Source organism: Corvus cornix, chromosome 18 (assembly GCF_000738735.6).
Source record: "Corvus cornix cornix isolate S_Up_H32 chromosome 18, ASM73873v5, whole genome shotgun sequence".
Lineage (NCBI taxonomy): Eukaryota > Metazoa > Chordata > Aves > Passeriformes > Corvidae > Corvus > Corvus cornix.
The window spans coordinates 2,436,556-2,459,596 of NC_046347.1; the positions used below are offsets into that span (position 1 = coordinate 2,436,556).

The window sequence follows — 23,041 nt, forward strand, 5'->3', positions numbered from 1 at the left end:
ACCAGCTAACTTTGAAATAACCAATTAACAGCTCATTAAATGCTAAAAGGCTCTTTAAATGCTGGAAGGATCAGAAGGGAAGTTGCCTGACTTTGATAGACTAAAGCGATTTGGGGAGATGCTGAGATGCTCCCTTGCTTCACAAGTTGCAGTTTTCTTCTATTTTATTAGGAGAAAATCAGCACATGTGAGCACTGGACTCCAAACAGAAAATTACTTGTGGCATCTAAAGCAGGAATCCCCTTCTTTAATATTTTCTCTTCTGCCACTTATAAATAAAATTACAGCTTTCCATCTGGTAATTTAAATGAAATCTGAAGATCCTTTGCAGGTATTAAATGGAAATGTTTTGTCAGTTACTCAAGAAAGGTTTAAGAAGATTAAAGTATTAACCGTAATATAAAACATACTTACATTTTTTTGGAAATGATTTTTCTCAGAACATTCTGAACTATCCCGCCAAATGTCTGTGGAATTTTCCTTTGTTTGCCAAATCCCTTCATCCAAGCAGACTCTGTATACATGTCCTACACTTCCTGAAAGTAAACAGAGTTTTAGTTGGAAAGGTCAAAATAGAGATTTCATTTTTCATACACGTTTGAAAGATTTCTGCCTTATACCTCCACAATAGAGTCCACACCACCCATACTCAAAAAAAGAATAAAACCCACTTTTCTTTTGTCTTTGTCAATGCATTTTTCATATTTACATGGGACAAAGTCGGAACGTAATCTAGCAGAAATAAATTCCCAGAATGTACCTGGTTTTTACAATTCAGTACATCCAAAAGAAAAGCCTACATCTCACTTTATTCATTTTTCCTCATTAAGCTCATGAATGGGTAATTCATTGACCAGGTTGTGCAGTCAAAAGTGCAAAAGGATTTGACTGGGGAATGATCTTCCTCTGTAACACCTGGTGTTGCAGGCTGGTGTTTTATTTCTGTGCTCTGGCGCCCTTTCAGCACGTGGGGTGAACTGATGAAATTTTCTTGGTTTTCACTGCATCATCCTAGTTTATATTAATTAGGAATTAGCATCAGAGGAATGGTATGGGGACCCTGGTTAGTGTTTGTTTGATGTTGTCCTTAACAGCTGCCATCCATTTATTTCTAATCAGACCCAAGCTTTTTTGATCATTTTCGAGTTGAAAGTGTTTAAGGGTGGCAGCAACAACCAGAACATCTTGTTTAGCTCAGGGTAACTGGTGCTGACAGAATTGCTTTGGGAGCAGTTTGTTGTGATGGACACTGAGAAAAACCTTAAACCTTCCATGAAATGGGACCAGAAATCTTGCTTTTGTAGAAGTTCAGAGAAGAAAAAAGAGTCTCCACTCCACAGAGGCAAGATGCTTTTGTTTCTTACAGAGAGCTGGGTTTGTTCTAAATGGTTGGCAGAAGCAGTTTGGGAGACTAGATAGAAGCTTGGTCTCTTACTGCCTATCAGCATCAAAAAAGGACAAATGATATTAAAGAACAAACCATGTGTGGCTTGGCCTGGAGAAAGCTGGGGTGAGCAGCTGGTAGCAGTCTCCCATAAACTAAAGAACTCAGGCAGAACTGGTCCCTCTAAGTGGTATGAGAAAAGCAGCTAAGAAAGGCTGTTTAGCAGCATGCAGAAATGCTGGTCTGTGGCAGTGCCCTTTCATTTCTTTAGGAGAAAAGGAATGTTGTTTGGTCTTCAACAGTTTTGCTGCTGAAGATGTTTGGTGGGGTTTTTTTTGACAAGTTGCAGTTTTTTTCTATTTTATTAGGAGAAAATCAGCACATGTGAGCACTGGACTCCAAACAGAAAATTACTTGTGGCATCTAAAGCAGGAATCCCCTTCTTTAATATTTTCTCTTTTGCCTCTTACAAATTAAATTACAGCTTTCCGTCTGGTAATTTAAATGAAATCTGAAGATCCTTTGCAGGTATTCCCCCATTCCTGAGCCTCCCTGCTGCATTCCCTGCAGGAAAAGGCTGCTTGGAAGGCTGGTTTGCTCACCACACCACTTGCTGGTGGTGTGCTGCAGCCCACTGGAGGGGTGACAGCTCGGAATGCCGCTGAGTTTGGCTTGTCCAGGTTTCTGGGAGAGAGCTTCATGTCTGGGATCAGTGGGGACCCCAGAAGCTGAAGCTCAGAAGCTGAACCCTGAATCTGTTACTACGAATAAAGCCCTGGCAGGATGGTTACATGACCTGGCAAATGTTGCTTTACCACAGACAATACGGAGCTGTGGTGAGCACAGATGGAGAAAAAGAGCAAACAAACATTGAAAATGATTTTGTGCCTCAGTTCAGAAGCAGTAGAAAGAGCTGAGAGTCTTTCTCACTTATCCACTTCAGAGGACACTCGGGCAAGATAGACAAGCACCACCTGCCCTCCAGCTGAATTCCTGGCACACAATCCAAGACAAGTTAGAACTTTCACGTTACCATTTTCCAGCCATGGCAAATATGAAGGACAAGGAACAGAGACGTTTCCTGGGGGTGAGTATGGCCAGCAAACAAACTGATCAAACGTCCCATTGCAATGTACTCCTGGGGAGAGAAGCAAATACAAATTTTACAAAAAGTTGTCCAGGCAATGGGCAGTCATGGAAACCATTCTGTGCTGTTCCAGGTAACCTGCAAGCTACTCCAGAGCAACAAGATGCTGCAGATAAACGTTGTGTATTCACTGTGCAATGCTCCATGCACAGAGCAGAAACGGGTGCTGCCCTTCTTCCCTGAGTCCTGAAGGCTTTACACTCTTCACTGTGAGAGAAGTTTATTGCTTAAAATCACGAGGAGGCTGAGGCCAGACCTCACCAAGGTCTGCAGCTTCCTCTCGAGGGACAGAGCAGGGGCAGCTCCGATCTCTGCTCCCTGTGACTGGGAAAGAACCCAAGGAACGGCTGGAGCTGTGCCAGGGAGGTTTAGGTTGGATATTAGGGAAAGGTTCTTCCCCAGAGGGTGCTGGGCACTGCCCAGGCTCCCCAGGGAATGGGCACGGCCCCGAGGCTGCCAGAGCTCCAGGAGCGTTGGGACAGCGCTGCCAGGGGTGCCCAGGGTGGGGTTGTTGGGGTGTCTGGGCAGGGCCAGGGGCTGGATCCATGATCCTGTGGGGCCCTTCCGGCTCAGGATGTTCTGTGATTCTCTGATATTATAATTGTGTGATCCTGAGGCCTCTGAGGTCCAAATGTAACAGTCAGATCCCAGCCATGTTACCCCTCACTGGTTTGGGTACATGCAGCAGACTGGTAAATGGAAGACATTCCACCTTTCCCAACCCCTGTGACACCAGTTCTCAGCTCAGACCACGTCTGTCAGTGACAGTGACTCCTCTTAGCCTTTGGGCAATATCTCTCATTCCCAGAGATAATACCAGAGGTTGTATCTCTGGTAGCATCTCAGACTAACTCAGTTTTAATCTTCACAGGTATCACATCACGCACAGGATTTAAGGTTAAGATATAACTTTTGATAATGCCAAATTGAAATGGTGCAGTCAGGTGACAGCAACATAAAATAAAATGCATTGATGTCTTGGTTAATTTCTGTCTTTCTTTTAGGATAAAGCCAAAGCTCTTCTCTCTTAACTTTAATGGTTTTGCTCATCCTAAATGGTTTTGCAGAAGAGTATATCCTGCTTTATTTGCCATAGCACTTAGCAATACTTTGAGAAACCTGTGTGGGAAGAACACAGGGAGCAAGAAAGACAGCTCTGTGCTATCTCACCAGCATTTTTTGGGGTGTTTCTGCTGAAATACAGAGCACAGGATGTGCATTCTTACTTACTCTGCTGTACCTTTGAGGCTAAGCATCGGTGTTATGACCCATGTAGCTGTTAACATTTATAGCTGCACCTTTATTGTTCCTTTCCCCAATTTCTGATCAAGGTTTGCTCAAGCGTCGGTTGGGGAGACTGCCACGAGAAAAATACCTTTTTTTCCAATTTCATGGAAGCTGAAGTTCTGAGTCCCTGTAGTTCTCTTGATCCCCTACTACAAACTACTGCCCTCTGATATCTTGCTGGGGTCATCTGGCTTAGTTCTGATTGCCACGAAAGCCATCATTCATTCTCTGCTTCCCTGGGAAAATACAATCTTCTTTTGCATCATGCTAATGTTTTCTGCACACCAGGCTATTGACTTCTGGATGCTCACTAATGTTCCTCCTTCTTTCCTGTCAGCATTAGTTCTGTGCTTTGCTTTCCCTGCTTTCCACAAAGTCTTTTGTCCCCCTTGCAGTTCTCATCAGTGTCTCCTTGCCTCCTTGACTGTAGCGACATAGTAACTTATGGAAACTTATTTTCTCTGGTTTTCTGTGTTTTCTCCTTCCTTATTTTCCACAAACGGCTCTGACTTCTGACACCTCCCACTTTGGAGTCACCAACAGATTTGGTGAGGGTGCTTTCAATACCTGCCTACAGCCAGTGAGTACAAAACAGGGAGCACAGATCCACTTTTCATCTCTCCTTGGTGAACAGTAGTCATCTCTCTCCCAGCTACATCCTGGACTTCTCCAACTACTCAAATCAAACCCGTGCCATCCCTTCCTGAAGACAGACACCTAGCTGAGCACAGTTTATACATTTAGGAGTGAAATAATGACAGATTGTGAAGTTCCCTTTTGCCAAACAGTGTAAAACTTTGAGCACCCAGTCAAAGGTGGGAGGCATGGATTCAGGAGAAGACACTGCAGGTATGCTGCTCTTCATCTAAGAATCCAAAAGCCACAGAGGGAGGAGAATAAAAAAGGGACTTCAGGCCAATATTTGTGCCAGGTGAATTGTTCTACATTTAGAACTTAGGAACAGACATACACTTGTGTGAAGCAAGCAAGACAATATTTGCATATTCATCAGTGTTACTCCATACATCTCTTCATTGTTTCATTCCTTACCACCATCCACAGATGATTCCTGCAGCATTTTCAAGCATTCCTGTTTATATTTGTTCCATCCAGTAGTGGTTTTCTCCAGCAGAGACCCTTTGGCCTGGGAGTGAAAATACTGTACATGAGAAAAATCAGGTAGAACCTTTTAGACCTTAATGGCAAGTTTCCTTCCATTATAAGCAATGAGAGGAGAGGAGAGGAAGAGGAAAGGAGAGGAGAGGAGAGAGGAGAGGAGAGGAGAGGAGAGGAGAGGAGAGGAGAGGAGAGGAGAGGAGAGGAGAGGAGAGGAGAGGAGGAATGGAGGAATGGAGGAATGGAGGAATGGAGGAATGGAGGAATGGAGGAATGGAGGAATGGAGGAATGGAGGAATGGAGGAATGGAGGAATGGAGGAATGGAGGAATGGAGGAATGGAGGAATGGAGGAATGGAACTCTTACTTCTCCAGGAGTCATAGAATCACAGACACACAGAAAGCTTTGGGTTGGAAGGAAGATGAAAGATTATCTCATTCCAACCCTCCACCATGGGCAGGGACACCTTCCACTGTCCCGGGTTTAGCAATGGCCAAAACCAGAAGAATTAAATGCAGAAATGCTTGGTGATTTGGGCTAGTGAAGAAATGCCCGATTAGGAGCATTTGAGTGGTACAGAAAGGATAATGGGAGCTGCTGCTTACGGCTCAGTATTGGCATGATGATCATTATTTCCCCATAGAAAAGAACACCAACCTAAGCACTCTCTGTGCAATAAGCCCCCATGTCTCCTGAAACCAGGGCTTTGAGAGGCCAGAGGCAGGCCAGCAGTCAAAGATCACTGTTACTAGAAGTCGCCAAAAATGAGAAATTCATTACTGGTTGAAAATGTTGCCAATTGCAATGAGCAAATTTTGGAGAGCAAACAAAATGTAAGTTTTCTAAAACAATCTTTCTACTAAAAGATGCCTTTCAATTCTCCAGGAAAAGTCAATTTCTTTTTGTCTGGACTTTTCTTTGAACCTGCCTTTAACACATCTGTGCTTGTCCTGATGTTGTCTGAGCGTGGTGATGTGCCAAGGGCTGAGATGTATAACCAGAACAATATATGGCTGTGAACTTCACCTTTGTTCCTTTAAACCTATGGTTCGTTGGCTTTTTTAAGTAAAGAAAATAATATTTATTTACTTTCAAAACAAGAGCAGTGTTCTTGTGAGCTAGCTCTTACGAAGGATCACTGCTTCATGCACGTTTTTGTTGTGTAAAATGTTGCCAGCTCAATACTTTGCTTTTAGTCTCTCAGCTAATTTCCAGACACCCCACTGTAAGTTAGAGGGAGTAGAAAGACTACAATCTTTCCTCATGGATGGGCTTGCAAGATAAGGAGAGAATATTTACAGCAGCCATGAGAAAGGAATGCATGTTTCCAAAATAAAAAGCATCTTGGCATTTCCCTCATGTAGGCCTCAAAATGCTGGGAGCCAGGGGAGATTCTTCAGATACTCAGGGGTCAGTGAACCTCGTTTGAAGAGGCAGAGACATGGAGATGACGCATTTGTAGAGAGGACTGCTTGGTTTAAGGAAGAACACTTCAATTTCTAATAAACAAATGCGTTAAAGAGCCAAGGAAATACAAAGGAAACCTCACAGTGGCTACCTGGCAGCTTGTTTGGTTCCATTCCTGGAGATGAGGCTGATGCACAGTCATGAAGAAGTTCACTCAACAAGAGTGAGGAGCAGTTTGGGCCTAAGCAACAGTTCCACATCACTTCCTTGTGGAATTGTCCATTTCCTCAAATCTGCAGGCATGGTCAGATAGCCAATACCTGGTCACTACTGATGTCAGTACTTGTGAGATAAATTTGTTTTCTACCATAAAACTTTCTGGTGAAAAAAATCAAGTCTACATAAAATCAGAGCTGCAGCTGACAAAAAACCAGTTAAGAGCTGTCAGCTGACCTGAAAAATTAATTTTAAATACAGTTAGAAGGACATATTAAAAAAAATTAAATTACCTAATCAAAATGAAACATTTCACAGAGTAGCTGTGGCTGCCCCAAGTTTCCTTAATGGTTGATCTAAAAGACTAAGAAATCACCTTAGGTTTATGATTCCAAAGAAATAATAAACAGATACTCAACAGCAAACCATGATGACTTGAATGGCAGCAACTTGTGAATTGGTCATCAGATACTTACATGGGGACTGCCAATAAAAATAGGCTAAAAAAGGCAAACTTGCTGTTTGTACGCAGCTATTCAGAGCCTCCACTCTGGGGAAAGGACATAAATATAGTGAAAGGCTGAAGAATGCTGGCAGTGCCTGGGAATGAGGAAATCAGCTCTTGTTCCCTTCTTGGTTTGAAAGATTTTGATGCAGGTGCCCCAGGGAGAAGATATCAGTCTTTTCAGCAGTGGGACATCCTGTTAAGCCTTTTCTGTATGAACTGAATTAGAGAGTTATTTACTGTCCTGTGACAATCCGAGAATGTCCCGAGCTGCAATGGATACACAAGGATCGTTCCAGTCCAGCTCCTGGCCCTGCCCAGACACCCCAGCAATCCCACCCTGTCCCTGAGAGCATTGTCCAAACACTCCTGGAGCTCTGGCAGCCTCAGGGCTGTGCCCATTCCCTGGGGAGCCTGGGCAGTGCCCAGCACCCTCTGGATGAAAAACTTTTCCTGATATCCACCCTAAACCTCCCCTGACCCGGCCTCCTGCTGTTCACCTCAAGTTCTGTCGCTGGTCATGAGAGTGAAGAATCTTTTCCTGGTATCAAACACAACCCTCCCCTGACCCAGCTTCATGCCATTCCCCCTGGGACCTGGGGCACAAGAATGGGAATCTTGCACGGTACCTCTAAGCTGCCACCAGAAGGCAAAGCGAGTAGAGTGGGAATAAAGGAACAGCCTTTAGAGGTAAGGTAAAATGAAGGGAGACACCTTGATGTTCTGTGTCTGTTGAACTGTGTGAAAAGGAGCCAACAAAAAGTCAGAGACAGGCTTGCCTCTGTGTCCTGGCATCCGTGTCCCCGTGGTTCTTCAGAGAGCGGCTCAGTCTCCCTCAGGAGGAGGATGGTCTCGAGTCTGGGTCAAGGTGAGGAGCACAGCAATCACTGCTGAGATTGTGGAGGCTTTTTCTGGGTTTGTCATGTGAGAGGAGACAACTCAAAGAACAACAGAACTGCACAATGGTTTGGGTTGGAAGGGACCTTAAAGACCATCTTGCTCCAACCCCCTGCCATGGGCAGGGAACCTTCCACTGTCCCAGGCTGCTCCAAGCCCTGTCCAACCTGGCCTTGGGCACTGCCAGGGATGGGTTGTGGGTCCTGTGGCTCTACTCTGAGCAGACCCAGCAGATAACCTCCCTGCAGCTGGTACAGGTCATGATTACAAATCCCAGGAAGGTTTTATTATGATCTGAGTTTTGGGTTAGATACAGTGCAAGCTCCATGCAAGTTCGCACAAACTTTCAGGTACATTTCCCCTGATCTCAGCCAGTGGAAACTCAGCTTTTGATCTGTTGCATGTTTCAGTTGCCATTCAGCCACTGCTTTTAACCAGGACTTCTGACTCAGGAAAATTAAACTCCAGGGTCCAACAAAGAAGCTCAGAAAGTCCATGACCTTCTGCCCTACGCTGGACATGATTTCAGGTTGTCTGAAATTTTTTTGGTGACAAAGGAACTGCCTCAGCCCTCAAGCCTCACCCCCACTTGTGCTGAAGCTCACCCATAAGGAAATTTAATCAAAATTCCCTGGAAGTGTCTGGCCATTTATTTAGATTGCTCAGCACCCACAAACTGCACCAAGAAGACACCACTCTTTAGAAACACATTGGATGCAGAAGAAAATGCTGCCTGAAGGTTTCATTTAGGAAATGGATTACATATGGTTGCAGACTGGTTTAAATTTAAATTTTTCATAACTGACCACTGTACAGTCAGGATTTCACCCTTTTAATTTTTTTATACTAAGCTAGCAATGCAATGAAATATTTCTGTTTATTCGGACTACCCTCTTACGGACAGAAAAAACCCCTTCAATTTAGGCATAAACTAAAAATAAAAGCTGAAAAATATTTACTCATTCTTTCAGCCATGATCCAGGTTTAGTCTGATGGATATTTTTTCCTATCTATAGAGGCTTTTGCTAGAAAATACAGATACAGTGATTTATGATTGTTGTTCCTTTAAATGTTTCTTTCTTATGAAATAAAATATAAAGAAACACAGCACATACTTCTTTGAAGAAGTTGCAAGAACCACTATGACAAATTAATTCACTGTGATTAGTCTAGCAAAGCTTTCATCTCACAGAAGTGCTTGGGAGATTTTCTGTTAGCATTGATGGAACCAGTGCTTTGGCCGAGGTGTCTCACAAATCTGAGAGTTGTTTCAGTTCTATAAACAGAAGCTCTAAGCAGAGAAGCTCTGGATTTGAATGATACAAAAATATTAGGAATATTTTCTTAAAAAAAAAAAAAAAAAGGATTTGTCTCCTGGTAACTTTTTCTTCATAAAAATGTTAGGAACATAGATATGGGCTCTACAGCACACACAGCTGCAAACCCACTTTCTTAGGAATCCAAGAAAATGAGAATAAGTGGATATAAATACCATATTACTTTCAGTTTAAAGTAAGTCTGTTTATTGCCCTAATGCCCATACTCTGCATAGAAATGTACCCTAAATATATGTGTGAATTTTATTCCGTTAAATTGAAATTTACCAAATATCAGTAGTTGTTTAAAACATTTATTCAAATCTAGATTGATATTAATAAATAAATAATAATTACTAAAAACTTACATGAAAATTTCCTTGAAGTGAATTCCACTGAGATGTTTTGTCATTAAATACCTAAACCCCCTCCAAATTATAAAGCAATATGGAAAAAAGAAGTAAGCATTTAGAATTTTGTATAGATTTAGGGAAAAAACCAAAATGGCTTAGTGGATCTGTACAAGAAATAAAGGCAGAAATCTCATACAGATTTATTTGCTTTCTGTAGGACTGTGAGGTGCAGAATGAAACCAGTAATGCCAGTTTTCACAAACTGGAGATTCAATGCTCACCCTTCACACAAAGGCTAAAAGGCTAAAAGGTAGTGCCAGAAACAAATCAAAGCTGGGTTTAGAACAGAGTAAAAACAGTAGAAAATAAAAAAGATCCATGATAGTGTTGTTATCTGGTAGGAAAACTGAAAACCAAATGTAATTCAATACCGATCAATATTGGTAAGAAAAGTGATCGTGTAAATGGTTGTAAACGTGATTTATTCACTTTACGAATGAGGATTAATAGAATAAAATTGTAATGAATGACCTGGTCAGGGAGAGTTAATATAAAACTCTGCAGCTTTGCAGCCATTATTTCTCATGACAAATTTGTAATAAAAAGCAATTGTTATGTCGGAAGGATTTTTGATACAAACACACTGCTTGTGGCAGTTAAAACGCTATGTGCTAGGAATTCACTGTCCATTATTAATTATTGAATTAGCTTACCTGTTTCACAAGAAACAATATCATGATAGAGCTGGCAGATGTTGGAGGTATCCTGGACCAGAGTCCCATGCTGGAATAGAGAGCAAAAAGTGTCCCCATGCCCGTTTGAATAAATTTGTCCCCAGTATGCTGCTATTTCACTCTACTACAGATCAATTATATCAAAACAAAAAAAGAAAATAGAGAGAAGTGAAAAGGTCTTCTTTTAAGAATGCCACTGTTCCATGAATCTTCTTTACAAGTAAGTGAGGAAGTCTCCTGATGTGTTTTGCCTTGCTAGACTCCAACTACGTCTTGGTTTTTCTGATTAAAGGCAGAGAGAGCTTAGTCTAAACTTCACAGCAACTCTGCTTACTGTAGCCTGTCCATTAGCCAATAAGAAGTCAGAAAGCTATTAAAACATTAAAGGGCTGCTCCTGTTCCTTGAAGCTCCACAGGAATTTTGCCAGTGATTTTTCCAGAATGCAATCCAGCTCCACAAAAACACACAGATGTATTTATACACACCTCATGAAACCAATAAACGACACCTTAGGACACAGAAAAACTTTGTGTAGGAAGCTCGCTGGCTCTGGTTGTCTGTCAGAAAGCAGCTGGGTAATAGGTGGTTTTATGCTTTTTGATGGTATTTTGTCAAATATGCACAGGCAGTGCAGGATCAGGGAGAATCTATACGTGAAAAAACTTATGTTACCAGCCGTTAAAGTTTTACTACAGTTCAGTGATATTCAGTGTTTCTTCAAAGCCTCAGTTTCCAGGTGGATCGTGGCTGCCTTGGTGTTACCTGCATGCATTCGGTTTATTCCAGCAAAACTCACTGCAGATAACACTTTGCTTGAAGGAATTTCCAGCTAATCTATTTGCTCCTCTCTTATTTTCTTTCTTTTTTTCACAGTTTGACAGAACTAACCAATAAATGCTCATGCAACACATTTCTCCTATGAAACAGAGCATTCTTACATGAAAAATTTGACTTGAAAGTTGTGGCACCAGCATTGCTAGGGCGTGAGCAGAAAACTGTCTGTGGAACATCTCAGTTGTCAACCAGAAGGTATCTACGGTTTCACAGGCCTCAAAATATGTTTAAATAAAGCCATATGCAGATTACTCATAGGAGTAGAAACACAGAGAAGTGGTTAATCCTTAGAAGGATTTCCCTCCCTCCCTCCCTCCCGCTCCTCCTGTTCTCACACTTGCTCCCACTCCTGCTCTCTCAAGTGCTACACCCCTGTGAAAATGCAGTGAGACAAAGCTGTAGGAGATAATAACTCCTGCCTCAAGCTACGTGTGACCTTTGGGTTGTGAGCTCTGCTCTGCCTTTGTAGCCCAGACCTGCTTGGTGTTTCACTGGCCAGCTCTGTAAGCTGAGCTCTTCATAACAGCCTAGGGCAGGCATTTATCCTGCTCCTCTGAGTTTCATGCTGGGGCACATCCAGCCAACTGCTTCTCCAGCTCTGACATCTTTGGGTAGAGAGTTGTCTTGCAAATCCAAATTATTTTCATTAGAAGACACATATGTGACTTCAGAGTCTGTCCTGTGGTACCATTCTCCTCCAGGGCACACGTTTTGACTTTACAGTTGTAAAAGGAAGTAGTGAATTACTAACACCCCTGCTCCTTTTGGTTCTCTGCATAACTTACTTGCATCATCAAACAGGCAGAAAAAACAATATATATATAACACATCAAGGTGGGAAATGTTTCCTAGATGAAGGAAAAAGAAATGCAATTTCACAGAGTGAGAAGATGCACATATAAAATAAGGATAATTCAGCATTTTCTCCAGTGTTTCACCTAACCTGGGCAAAACTTGTGTTATGTGTTCATGGAGGCAGACTGGACAGTGCCCAGGAAACCATCAACAGCAAAGACAGGCAATTTATGACTTTCATTTGTCACTGGGGGAACTCTGAACACATGCAGTCACCTTTTAGTGGTCTTGGGCAGTGCTGCATGCTGTGAAATTCCATAGCTGACCAACCAGTTTTAGCTCCTGACGAGTTTCTTTATAGTAAGAGTCACAATGTGTTCAATTTAAACAGCGTTCAGTGTTACAGGAGCATTTGGACCTGCGAGATTTTATTTATTCCTTAGCTAAGAAACAGAGATATTCCATCAGTCTGACTCCACCTCTGATCAAGGTAAATATTTTGTTTGTATAAATAAAACTTTAGTGGTTGCACACTGGGGTACTTCCAATGCTTCTGTGTTCGGTGTATGATTCATGGGGAAAATTACAATTTATTGTCACACTTCCTCATATTTCTTTCACAGTACATTGCTGCCAAGCAACACTGTCCTTTATTCTTAATCTCCCCTGCCACATGATTTCTGGTCATGCCCAGATCTCTGCTCTCCGTCTTAAACTCCTAAGCTAGTACAATTTTCTGAGAGGGATGAAGAATGGGATGGCAAATACAGGCAAGGTGTTTCATTGGGCAGATAGCTGCATGAATTTCTAAAAGGGACTTTCTAGAATAATTGCTAGTGCCGTTCTAGAGGATGCCAGCCTCAATCCCAGAGGCAGACAGACGGCACAGAGCCTCAGCAGCATTTTCTCTCAGTTTCCTCTCTTTAGTCTTCTCTATCACAGCGTTCAGTAGCAGCCACTGGTGTGAAGGGACGAGGAAAGTTGCCAAACCTTTCTGTAAAGGAGACAGCAAAGGGGATCTGTGCATCCGCTTCAACAGCCCCGATGGCAACAGCAGCCAGGCTGTGCAGTACATCTGGGAGACGGGAGATGACAAGTTTGTGGAGCGAAATTTTCATGCTGGGATTTGGTATTCCTGTGAAGAAATGATAAATGAAGAAGGTGAGTAAACCCATGGAAATTTACTTAAGGAAGTAATCACAGTTATCCCTCCTTATTTGGTGTCCCCTTCCCCTCTGCTTCGCCATCGCGTGTGTCTTTTATGGTGTTTGTAGCCTTAAAAAGTTGCTCTTCTCTGGCAAAAAGGACCTCAGTGGGTACCATCTAGTCAATTCTTTAAAAATTCCTAATGAATTCGGCAAAGAACATTAGCGTGCCAGGTTGTGTTTTTGATTTGGGTGACAAGTTGTGGTACAGATGAAGATTATTTGGTTTTTATTCTTCTAACCATAACAGCAAGTCAAATTACTTTAACAGGAAAGTGTTCAATTTTTCCAGTGTTTTCATTCCATTAGTCAAAAATGAACATACCTGCTTTAAATGATTGCTTCTGATCCCTTATGGCAACATAAAAAGCACAAACTGACTTTTTTTTTTTTTTAAATAACTTTCACTAATAAATCTGTGGGATCTAAATCAGTTCCTGGATTTCCTCTTGAGCACAAATATTTCTACTTTCTTACTGTGACCTCACCTTCCATAAATCAAAGCAGAAGAAGATTATTTTCACCCTGCTAAAGCATGATAGGGAGAGTTACTAGTTCTAAGTGGTGGCATTTAATTGGGTCTCACTCTGAATATGTAAATATTGGTAGAATGAAATTAGCTTGCCATTACAGAAACTTTCTAGTCAATTTTGGATTTTTGTATAATGCTGGTTCAAGAATTCAAGCCTTTACTGTAAAACCAGATCAACACTAAGTTTTTCCCCCTTATTGTCCTGATCAGTTTACAAATGGCAACCAGAACAGAACTTCAGTAGCTGTTACCTATGCCATAAAATGCAAATATTTTTGCAGTCACCTGTCCTGAAGGTCCAGTTCTACCAGAAGGTCTTGTAAGTTGAGCAGTTTTACGGGGTAAATGTCAAAGATCAGAGCAAACTACGTGTCCAAAAGATGCCTTTTGTCCGTGCTATGAGTACCAGGGTTGTGTAATTTGTGCATCTGCTATGGAAGCTTGTGTTTTCTGACTTGGGGCAGTTAGGAGCTGGAAAAAAACACCCACATCTACAAAAACTCTACATCAGAGCAGAATTAATTCCGAGAGCTCTGTTCACAGCATCTGTGTGGGGGTCAGGAGGTCGAATGGGTTTGAAAATCAAAGCTTACAGAAAGAAATTGGAATGAAGCTTAGAGGGAATTTGTGTGAGCAGCAGCCTTGCTGCTGTAAGGAGAGCAGCTCTGCCCTAACAGGGACAATTGCATCCAGGCTGCCAGTTTTGCAAAGGAATTTTCCTATCCTGGCTTTCACAGCTAGCACCTCATGGAAATCAATTCACAGCCTTTCTCTAAGTCTTTCAGGCTCTGGTTCTACCTTCAAAAAGTCTGTAAGGACTCTCTAGCTAAGCCCGAGGAGAAGGTTGATGTACCAGGGGCTTTGTGTACATCAAAAAAAGCTTCTCCTGATCCTCTCACTTTCTGCTTATTTGATAGATTTTGTGTTTTCTTCTTTCTATTAATCTATTTCTTTAAATCATTACAGAATACAAAATAATCCTGAATTTGATTTAATTTTGGTTTTTTTAGGTGAGAAATGCAGAAGCTTTATCAGTCTGACTCCAGCTTCTGATCGAGGTAGATATGCATATTTTATTTCTGTAATCAAAGCTTTCCTGATACAAATATTCTGCATTAAATTAAATCAATTAATTTCAAAAATGCTTGATTTAATGCCAAATAGTTATTTTGTCCTTTATTTAGTTTTCCAACTTCAAAATAAAGTTCATGTGAGTTATGATATCAATCTCTGTCTTTCTGAAGACACACCACTTGAATATGAACGGCTTTTGAAATTACTTGAAATATGGGTACCGGAAGTAAAAATCTGTAAGTTTTTGCCCTCTCTCTCCTCATACCTCCCTATTTGCAGACAGGAATTCTGTGGCCTGCACCAGACCCTGAGAAGGCAGAGGGACAGGCAGCGTGGGAGCATTCACCCAGGAGGGTTGCACGCTGAGGGGATTGAGGGAGATGTGCTGTGCACCAACCCAGCCTCAGTGACACTCTGCATCCCCTCCCTGTGCCTCATGCAGAGCTCTGAGGAGACATTTCCATCCTCTTCTTTCAAAGAAGGACTCATGTTTTTATGAAACATTCCCACAGATGCTGCTAAGTGCCCTCCTCTTGCCTGATCCCCAGTATAAAAACATCAGTCCATCACTGATCTGATTAGACCAATCACTTTACAAGTGGCTGATCCAGGAAAAAAAAAAAAAAATCTTTCTTTCTGGCATGCTGGGACTGGAGTATTTTCCTGGATATGCAATTTCAGACCCTTGGAGAAGGAGAAACACCCAGTCTCTGAATGCTAATCTTCCTTTTAACTGCTGCAGCTTGTCACAGTGCCTCAATAGCATAAAAGAGTTTTGTAGCATGAGAAAAAACATATAAATGAGATGTGGGTGTAGTCATACAGCCACGGTCCTCAGAAATGAGGGGTGTGTTCTGGGCCCTGCCTTGAGAGTTCCTCCCAAGGAAAACTCCAGGTGGACATGGTGCTGAAACTAACTCTGAACAGCATCAGCAAATGCCACGGGCAATGGCAGGCCAGATTGAGACAGCCAAGAAGCATCTAGGTACCTAAAAACGAAAAATCTCTCCCTGGGCAGTGAAATCCTATGTGGAAATAGGCTCCTGGCCTGCACAGAAGAAGGGGTTTGTGTTCTGCACGTGCCTGCGGCTGCTATGTGATCCAAACTCAGGATGCAGCAGGCTCACCCTTCCCGAATTCATCACCCCTGGGTCTCACACACAGGGGTGATCACCCTTGTTCAGTGCATTTGTTATAATGGCTCACTGACCAAAAATGTTCAGATGCAAACTCTCACAGCTGGAGCAGCCAAAACTGTTGGGCAATGCAACATCTGGAGTTCCTAATGTAAAACACCATTTTTTAGCGAGACAGAGTTTCTGGAGAAACAAACAATGTCCAAGAACACCCACACATAGCCTGGCCCAAGAATTTAATGTCTAAATGGCCCATGAATCAGAGAAGCCCCACAGACATTGTCAAAGCCAGCAGCTGGGGTTATGCACCACACAAATGTTGTCTCCTGTCCTAGGTGGTGCTTGGTAATCAAGGACAATCAGCAATGTCTCGATTTTTAAGTTATGATGGTTTGTGCATGTCTTCACGTGAAATCACTGTTTGAATCTACAACCAGGTGTCTCAGGACACATTTATTTTTTAAAAAGTTTGGGGAAGGCCATTTGCCAGATCTTGCTGCAGTGAATTTGGACACAAGAAGGCCTCCTGCTCCTGGCTGGGGGACATTAGCATGCTACAGGTCAAACAGCGGGCTGAGAGACTTTAATGGGAGGATTAACTTCTTGCATAAGATGTAATTACCAGATATCCAAAAAGAGAGGAATTAGCAGATAACTAGACAAATGAATCTCAGCGAAACCTGGAGACTGTCTGGGCTCATGAAGGCTTCTCTGTCCAAAAAAATCAAGATCCTGTTTGGTTGAAAGTTAAGCCTGTGGGGAGGATTTTATTTAATGACTAGACCCACAGGCAGTGTAGGTGTGTGCATGGCCTCCAGTTTGTTAGCTGGGGTCTGCTGCTCCAGTGTGCTCCTCTCTGCACTCAGAACCACGACATCAGCAGCGAGATAACTGGGCAGTTCTTTTTATATTCACTGTGGTTCTTCTTTTTATATTAACTTTGGTTCATGGTGATTTTAGGGTAGCTACTGAGTATAAAACCACACTGTCCCAGAAGCACAGTCACCTTCTAAGTGTATAGCAGGAACATGCAACTCCTCTTCTGATAATTATAATTTGGGGTGTCCATTGACACTGAAGCCTTCCAGAGGTGTTATCATTATCACAGCATCCCCACAGCCTTCGTGCTTCTGTTCAATGTCGTATGAACAACACAAATGAAGAAGGAAATGGTGACAATACCAAATGATTGCTTATAATATCAGTGCTCTTCATTTGGTTTCCAGGGGTTTTATGGCTGTCTATTGGAGCAGAGCTTCTCTACATCGTTTTGCTTCTGATTGGAAACATTCTTATGTCAGTAGAAATATTCTACTACAGCTCTGTCATTGATGGGCTAAAGATCAACGCCTTCTCTGCAGTGGTCACCGTGTTGGCAGGTACAGTTAAGTATCTCCATTGATTACATCCAGAATAGTCTTCCATCTGAAAATTAATGACAGCATCCAAGTTTCAAAACTGTTACAGTACCTATGGAGATGCTAACAATACAAAGGGATGCAAAATTGTATGGGGAAATATTGTTTTCAATTAATTATTTCTTAATGTGGTTTGGTTTTAATTTTATATTTATGGCTTTTGCTACTTTTAACTTAATTATTTTAATTTTGTCATTTTTCATTTCATTGTCAGGTTGGTCGTCAAAGATTAAAATGCAACATACTCTTCCAAGTAACTTGATTTTTTAATTCCGACACGCTAAATATAAAATCAGCGACAGCCAAACTCAAGTAGCACTTTTAAGAGGGAATAGAATGTACTTGGATAATTTCTAGTAGAGAATTGTCATTAAAATTTTCTTTCATTTTCTGCACATTGTTTCATAATCCGGTGGTATTTAATTCTAGGATTTCAGGCAAACTAATTTTGGAAGCAGTCCAATCTGAGGAATCTGGTCTGAATTGTCTGTTTATAGTCTGTCGAGCAGGAGGACGTTGGACTAGAAATTTCTGAAGGCACCTTATAGACTGAAAGATTCAATCTATATTACAGAATTTTCACTGGGGAATGTTGCAGGAAAGCATTTACAGTTAATTTATTTACTGTAATTTCTTGTGGAACACGTGCCTCTCTGCTTCACATGTTCAGGACTGTTCAGCGTTCAAAGTGATTTATACTTGGTGATAGCATACCTTTTAGAATGACATTTAATTGCAAGTCAGGCAGCTGGCAGATGGCAAAAAATTAATCTCAAGATTGTATTTCTCTGTCAAAATTTTTGGCCTGGATCCTGATCCTAATGTTTCTGGATTTAACGTTCATGCATTTGTGCCTTTTCTTATGAAGTAAGGGGTTTTTTTGTAATACTTTTCATCTTAAACATAATCACATATTTAGTTCATTCACCAGTCTTTTTTTGGGGGGTAAATAAATGAAGTTCATTAAACATCTGACCATGATAATGGGGAAGAAATAGAGCAGATAATTCCTTTTCTTTGCGGTTAACTTTCACACACGTGAAGATGGCTCGTTCAGCTCCTTGTTGTCCAGTGGCCAACCTTTGCTGCCTGTGATCTCTTAACCTGCTGGATTATCTCCTTTCTTCTTAATGACTTCCCTGAAAGATGGCCAAGCAGTTAAAAATCTCTACTATCACCAGTTCCATTAATTGCTCAAAAAAGCCCCATTTCTCCTGTATCTGACCAAACCTCATGATCCACCATCATGTCTATTTTCAAAGAAAGAGTTGTGAGCTTCATTCAACTCCTCAGGCAGTTTTGCCAGCTATTAGCAGCTTTCCCCTCTCCCAATAATCATGAATATTCACTTTTATTAATATTCTTTTTGTTTTGGGCCTTTACAGTATTAAGCAGACTTAGACAGGAAGCAGCAAGTTTATCCTGGACATTCTGTTTACATGAACGAGTAAAATTTCTTGAAGCACTAAAAAATGGAAGAACACTTGTCTTAGCTGTTAAATTTATGTGTGAATCATTTGCAGACATAAACCAAATCTAGTTGCCCTAATCTGTAACGATGATGCAAAATTTCTTGTACAAACATACTCTTGGTTCTATTTGAGCAATGCAAATTAAATTATTCAATATCAGCCTCTGTCACAGCCTAGATTTTCAGTACTTTCTAGTGTTTGTCCACATTTTCATTCACCTTCATACCTGATAAATCTGGCTGCATTTACAGCAGTGGGAGAGGGCATCCACCTGCATGGCTTTGAAAATCTTCCCACTCAATGACAGGAAACTGGGAAATGTGTCCCGTGCAATGCAACTGAGCAACACTTTCCTGTAATAACTCGGGATTATATTGCCAAGATATTTTCAGAGGATGAGAACCAACCAGTTCTCCTCCTCTGGCAACCAGCAGGTTGCCTTTTGAAATCTATGGGCTGCATGTCCCAGGGCTCCCTCAGATTCCTCTGGCCTACAGAGGGGCAAATACACAACACGTTAAATACACCTAGATGATAATGTCCAATATTTTTGAGCGCTTTGTAGAATTCAGATACTTCACAAAATATTCTCCAGGAGTTCAAGGGACAACTCCAAAGAAGAATGCCCTCAATTTACATTTTCTAATGTTATTATAATATTGTATTTTTTAGGTCTTCTGGGCATGGTTGCTCACATGATGTACACGACTGTATTTCAAATGACTGTAAATCTTGGTCCTGAAGACTGGAGACCTCACACTTGGGATTATGGCTGGTCCTATGGGTACTTACTGGTTTATATTTGGTTCTTCCATTACATTTCGGTCACTTCACCCTCTGTTCAAGGAGCATATACTTAATTTCTAAGCAGTGGCTTTACCTTATTTCTCTTCTGAGGATGCAGTTCAGTAACCAGGTGACGTTCTTGAAATTCAGCTGCCTTAGATTATTGCCCAGAATGTATAAACTTGCAAGTTTTGTATTTGCCATCTGTCAGAGAGTACAGAGAGGTCCAGAGGACCTGCATGAAGGAGAGGTTCTTCTCCATACACATCAGAGCCAGGTTAGGTATCCTCATCTCCCAGGACAATTGTCTTGCCTAAATTGTTTAAAACTCTTCCAGCTTTAGTAACTTAGGTTGACATTTTCCTGTCACATACATGCTTCAGATTGTTGTATCTGGAACATGTCACAGAATCACAGAGTAAACTAGGTTGGAAAAGACCTTTGATATCATCAAATCCAACCTGTGACCTAACATTACCTTATCAGCTAAACCATGGCACTGAGTGCCACATCCAGTCTTTGTTAAACACCTCCAGGGTCGGTGACTCCACCACCTCCCTGGGCAGCCCATTCCAATTTATTGGAAGGATTTATTTAAAAATGTAAATGGTTTGTTGAATCACATCAAGGATGTGGTCACAAACAGCTCTGAGGAAGAGGTGAGGTAAACAGGAGTCTACCTTACACTGATTTCTCCACCAAAGCACATTTCATTTGATAACTGTGACCTTGCCATGTTAAGAGAGCTACTGATGAGCCAGCTCCTGCACTGTGAGCTCCCATTCATGCTCATGTAGCCATATTTTTACATGCTGCTTTTAATGTCATGCATTTTTAACAAATTGTTCCTCAATATAATTTTTTTACTTCTGTTTCCTTAGGGCTTTACTTTTAACATTTCAGAGTTGATGTCCTTTTCTCTCTGCTTACTCATGACATGCATTTCAGTGCTCTGAACCTGCTTTAGCCAGCTATTTAACAGTGCCTTCTCTGTTCTTTTTAACACTTTTGGGTAACTCACGTTTTTCAGTGTCCCCTGTGAGGTTTATACTCTTAATAACTGCACCTTTTAACTTCTTATGCATTCCTCATTTTTTTATAAAACCCCTTTCTGCTATTAAGCTCTAACCAGAGTAAATAGAGAAACTGGAGGTAGGGTTTCATTAAACAGGTCTGTTAAATGTAAATATTACAACAAATATGTACAGGTCAACTCTGCAAGTCAGGTCTGTAAATGGTCATTAACCAAGAGTATTTCTTCCTCACCCAGCCTGTTCATCTCTCCCTAATACAACCACACGTATGCAGTGTTCTCAAAAATAAAATTGAAGGACTTGAATATGAAAATGTCCTCCTAACTTCTGATAATTTTTTTTCTTTTGTTTACAGCCTTGCATGGACTTCCTTTGCTTGCTGCATGGCTGCAGCTGTCACCACTATTAACAAATACACAAAAACTATTTTGGAATTCAAGCACAAAAGAAAAAAGCTGGAAAGGAGCTTTAGGATTCAATACAACTTTCCTGACCAAACAGCTCCAGAGAAAGTTTGCAATGTGTATGTGAACTCTTTCCAAAACACCACGGATGACCCCGCACATGCAATAAGAAGCTTGCGTCACCTGGCCACTATTTCAGTCCTGTAAAGCTGAACCATATCTCAAGGCAACCTGTAAATTATAATCCTAGATCCAAATGAAACAGTGCTAATGAATAAAATGTATCATTGTGTAGTATTATTTATTTTTCTTAATAAAGAAATTCTATTTCTGTGGAAGCTTCAAGGAAGTCTTGGTGCTGGAAAAGAAGGTTCAGGTGTCTCTGTTCAGATAACAACACTGACACAGGTTCCCCACTGTTCTAGTTTTTAAGCAGATCCAGGCTTTGGAAAAATCCCTTTATATTTTTATTCAGGCAATAAATATAGCTTGAGTTTGTTATGCCAGCAAGATCCACAACAGGTCAGGTTATGGCCAGTGATAAGGTGGAGCTGATAACAGAGAAGCATCATTAAGTCAGAAGAAAACCATTAGTGGTAAGAGAGGAGAGTTTTTGTGTATATATTGAATATATTCAAGAAATGAGAGTTCCTGACCTTGTTGGCAACAGGTCCCAATGCTTCACTGCTGCAATTGTAGAAAAAGCATTTCCTTATATCAGATCAGAACGTTCTGTGTTCCAGTTTGTGCCCGTTACCTTTTTTCCTTCCACTGTGCACCTTTGAGAAGAATCTGGCTCCATGTTCCCCACACCATCCTACTAGGTAGCTGCAGATAGCAGTAAGATTTCCTCTTTAATCTTTAGAAAAGTCTGTCTTTATCCTTTACAGTGCTCTGAAACTGCCACCTTCAGTTCAGCAGGGGAACAAAGCAGCTGCTCGAGGGCTGGGTGCCCGCTCTGTTAGAAGCAGTCTCACTCCCTTGACCAAAACACAAGATCCTGATTCCTTCCACGTGTTTCAGGCATTTCTTCCTGATGGGTATGTTTCTAACACCTTCACTGACAGAGGAATTATTCCTGATTCCGTCTGACTTTCTGCTTTTTGTCACTTGTAATAATTCTTTTTACAACAGATCTTTACCCATCTCGTGTTGCTCCTGGGTGTCATGGAAGAATTTCCACCTCATCCAGGAATGTATTTGGTTGGTGCCTAAAAGTCCTTTGAAAAATCCAATTTAAGCAAGTGCCTCATTTTTTTCTTATCCTGGAGTTTACTAACACAGGCTGACAGTCTCTGCCATGTGCTGTTTCCTCAGGATTGTTTCTTACAGTGGTTTGCATGCACATAACATGCTGCATGTGGGCAAGGGCTTTTTGAATAATTCTGCCGTAAGAATCCGTCCAGATCAATACTTGAATCTCAAACTGTCTGTTTTTCCCATGCTAACCATTCAAGAAGCTATATGGCTTCTGCTGGATATCTGGTAAATCAATTCACCTGATGAAATGCAAGATTTCTTATCCCTATTTGTAAGCCATGATTTCATATTCTGGCCCTTACTTTAACTCTTGACTCCCAGTAAGTCCTGGAACCACATTATTTGAAAACAGAGGAAAAACACCTGCAGCGTTTTTATTCTGATTCATTGGATCCTATCAATCTTGAGGAATATGGCATCTCAGAAAACTTCAGATACCTGTGGCACAACAGATCTTCAACAGTGCTGGTTACCACTGCAAGTTAATGAGAGAAATAGGCACCTCTGGGATGCAATTCCTGTTATCCTGAACTCATCTTAATATTTCTTTTTGTTATCATTGTATTTTTATGTGCAACATATATCCACAGGTGAGACAGCGAAACAGAGATCAACAAATGAAATAGAAAACTCCAGATTAAATAATAGATTTCCCCAGAGGAAAAAAAAAAAGATATTGCTTCTGAAATACCAGTGGAGAAACCCTGTCTTCAAGATGAGAAAAACCC

At 41.3% G+C, this 23,041-nt stretch overlaps 2 protein-coding genes across 2 annotated transcripts in view; one reads left to right on the plus strand and one right to left on the minus strand.

The window, feature by feature from the left end:
* GLP2R (glucagon like peptide 2 receptor) overlaps positions 1–10,682 on the minus strand; it is a 24,182-nt gene extending 13,500 nt beyond the window's left edge. The window contains exons 1-4 of the mRNA XM_039562399.1: positions 10,342–10,682; positions 4,869–4,977; positions 2,418–2,522; positions 415–536 (exon numbers count right to left, since the gene is read on the minus strand). Coding sequence (XP_039418333.1) covers positions 415–536; positions 2,418–2,522; positions 4,869–4,977; positions 10,342–10,440 — 435 coding nt within the window. The 5' untranslated portion in view covers positions 10,441–10,682. The remainder of the gene's footprint in view (positions 1–414; positions 537–2,417; positions 2,523–4,868; positions 4,978–10,341) is intronic.
* Positions 10,674–21,398, plus strand: LOC104695640 (germ cell-specific gene 1-like protein). The gene is made up of 5 exons (XM_010409569.4): positions 10,674–13,153; positions 14,740–14,787; positions 17,166–17,318; positions 19,502–19,613; positions 21,005–21,398. The coding sequence occupies exons 1-5, from the start codon at positions 12,844–12,846 to the stop codon at positions 21,258–21,260; spliced, it is 879 nt and encodes a 292-aa protein (XP_010407871.1). The 5' UTR covers positions 10,674–12,843; the 3' UTR covers positions 21,261–21,398.
* Positions 21,399–23,041: the final 1,643 nt, after the last annotated feature.

Bases quoted from the DNA above. Each gene is read 5' to 3' on its own strand.
- LOC104695640 (XM_010409569.4), top strand. From the start codon at position 12,844: ATGCCAGCCTCAATCCCAGAGGCAGACAGACGGCACAGAGCCTCAGCA. The intron at 17,319-19,501 runs GTACAGTTAAGT...TGTATTTTTTAG, and splicing joins AGTGGTCACCGTGTTGGCAG to GTCTTCTGGGCATGGTTGCT. The intron at 19,614-21,004 runs GTACTTACTGGT...TTTTGTTTACAG, and splicing joins GATTATGGCTGGTCCTATGG to CCTTGCATGGACTTCCTTTG.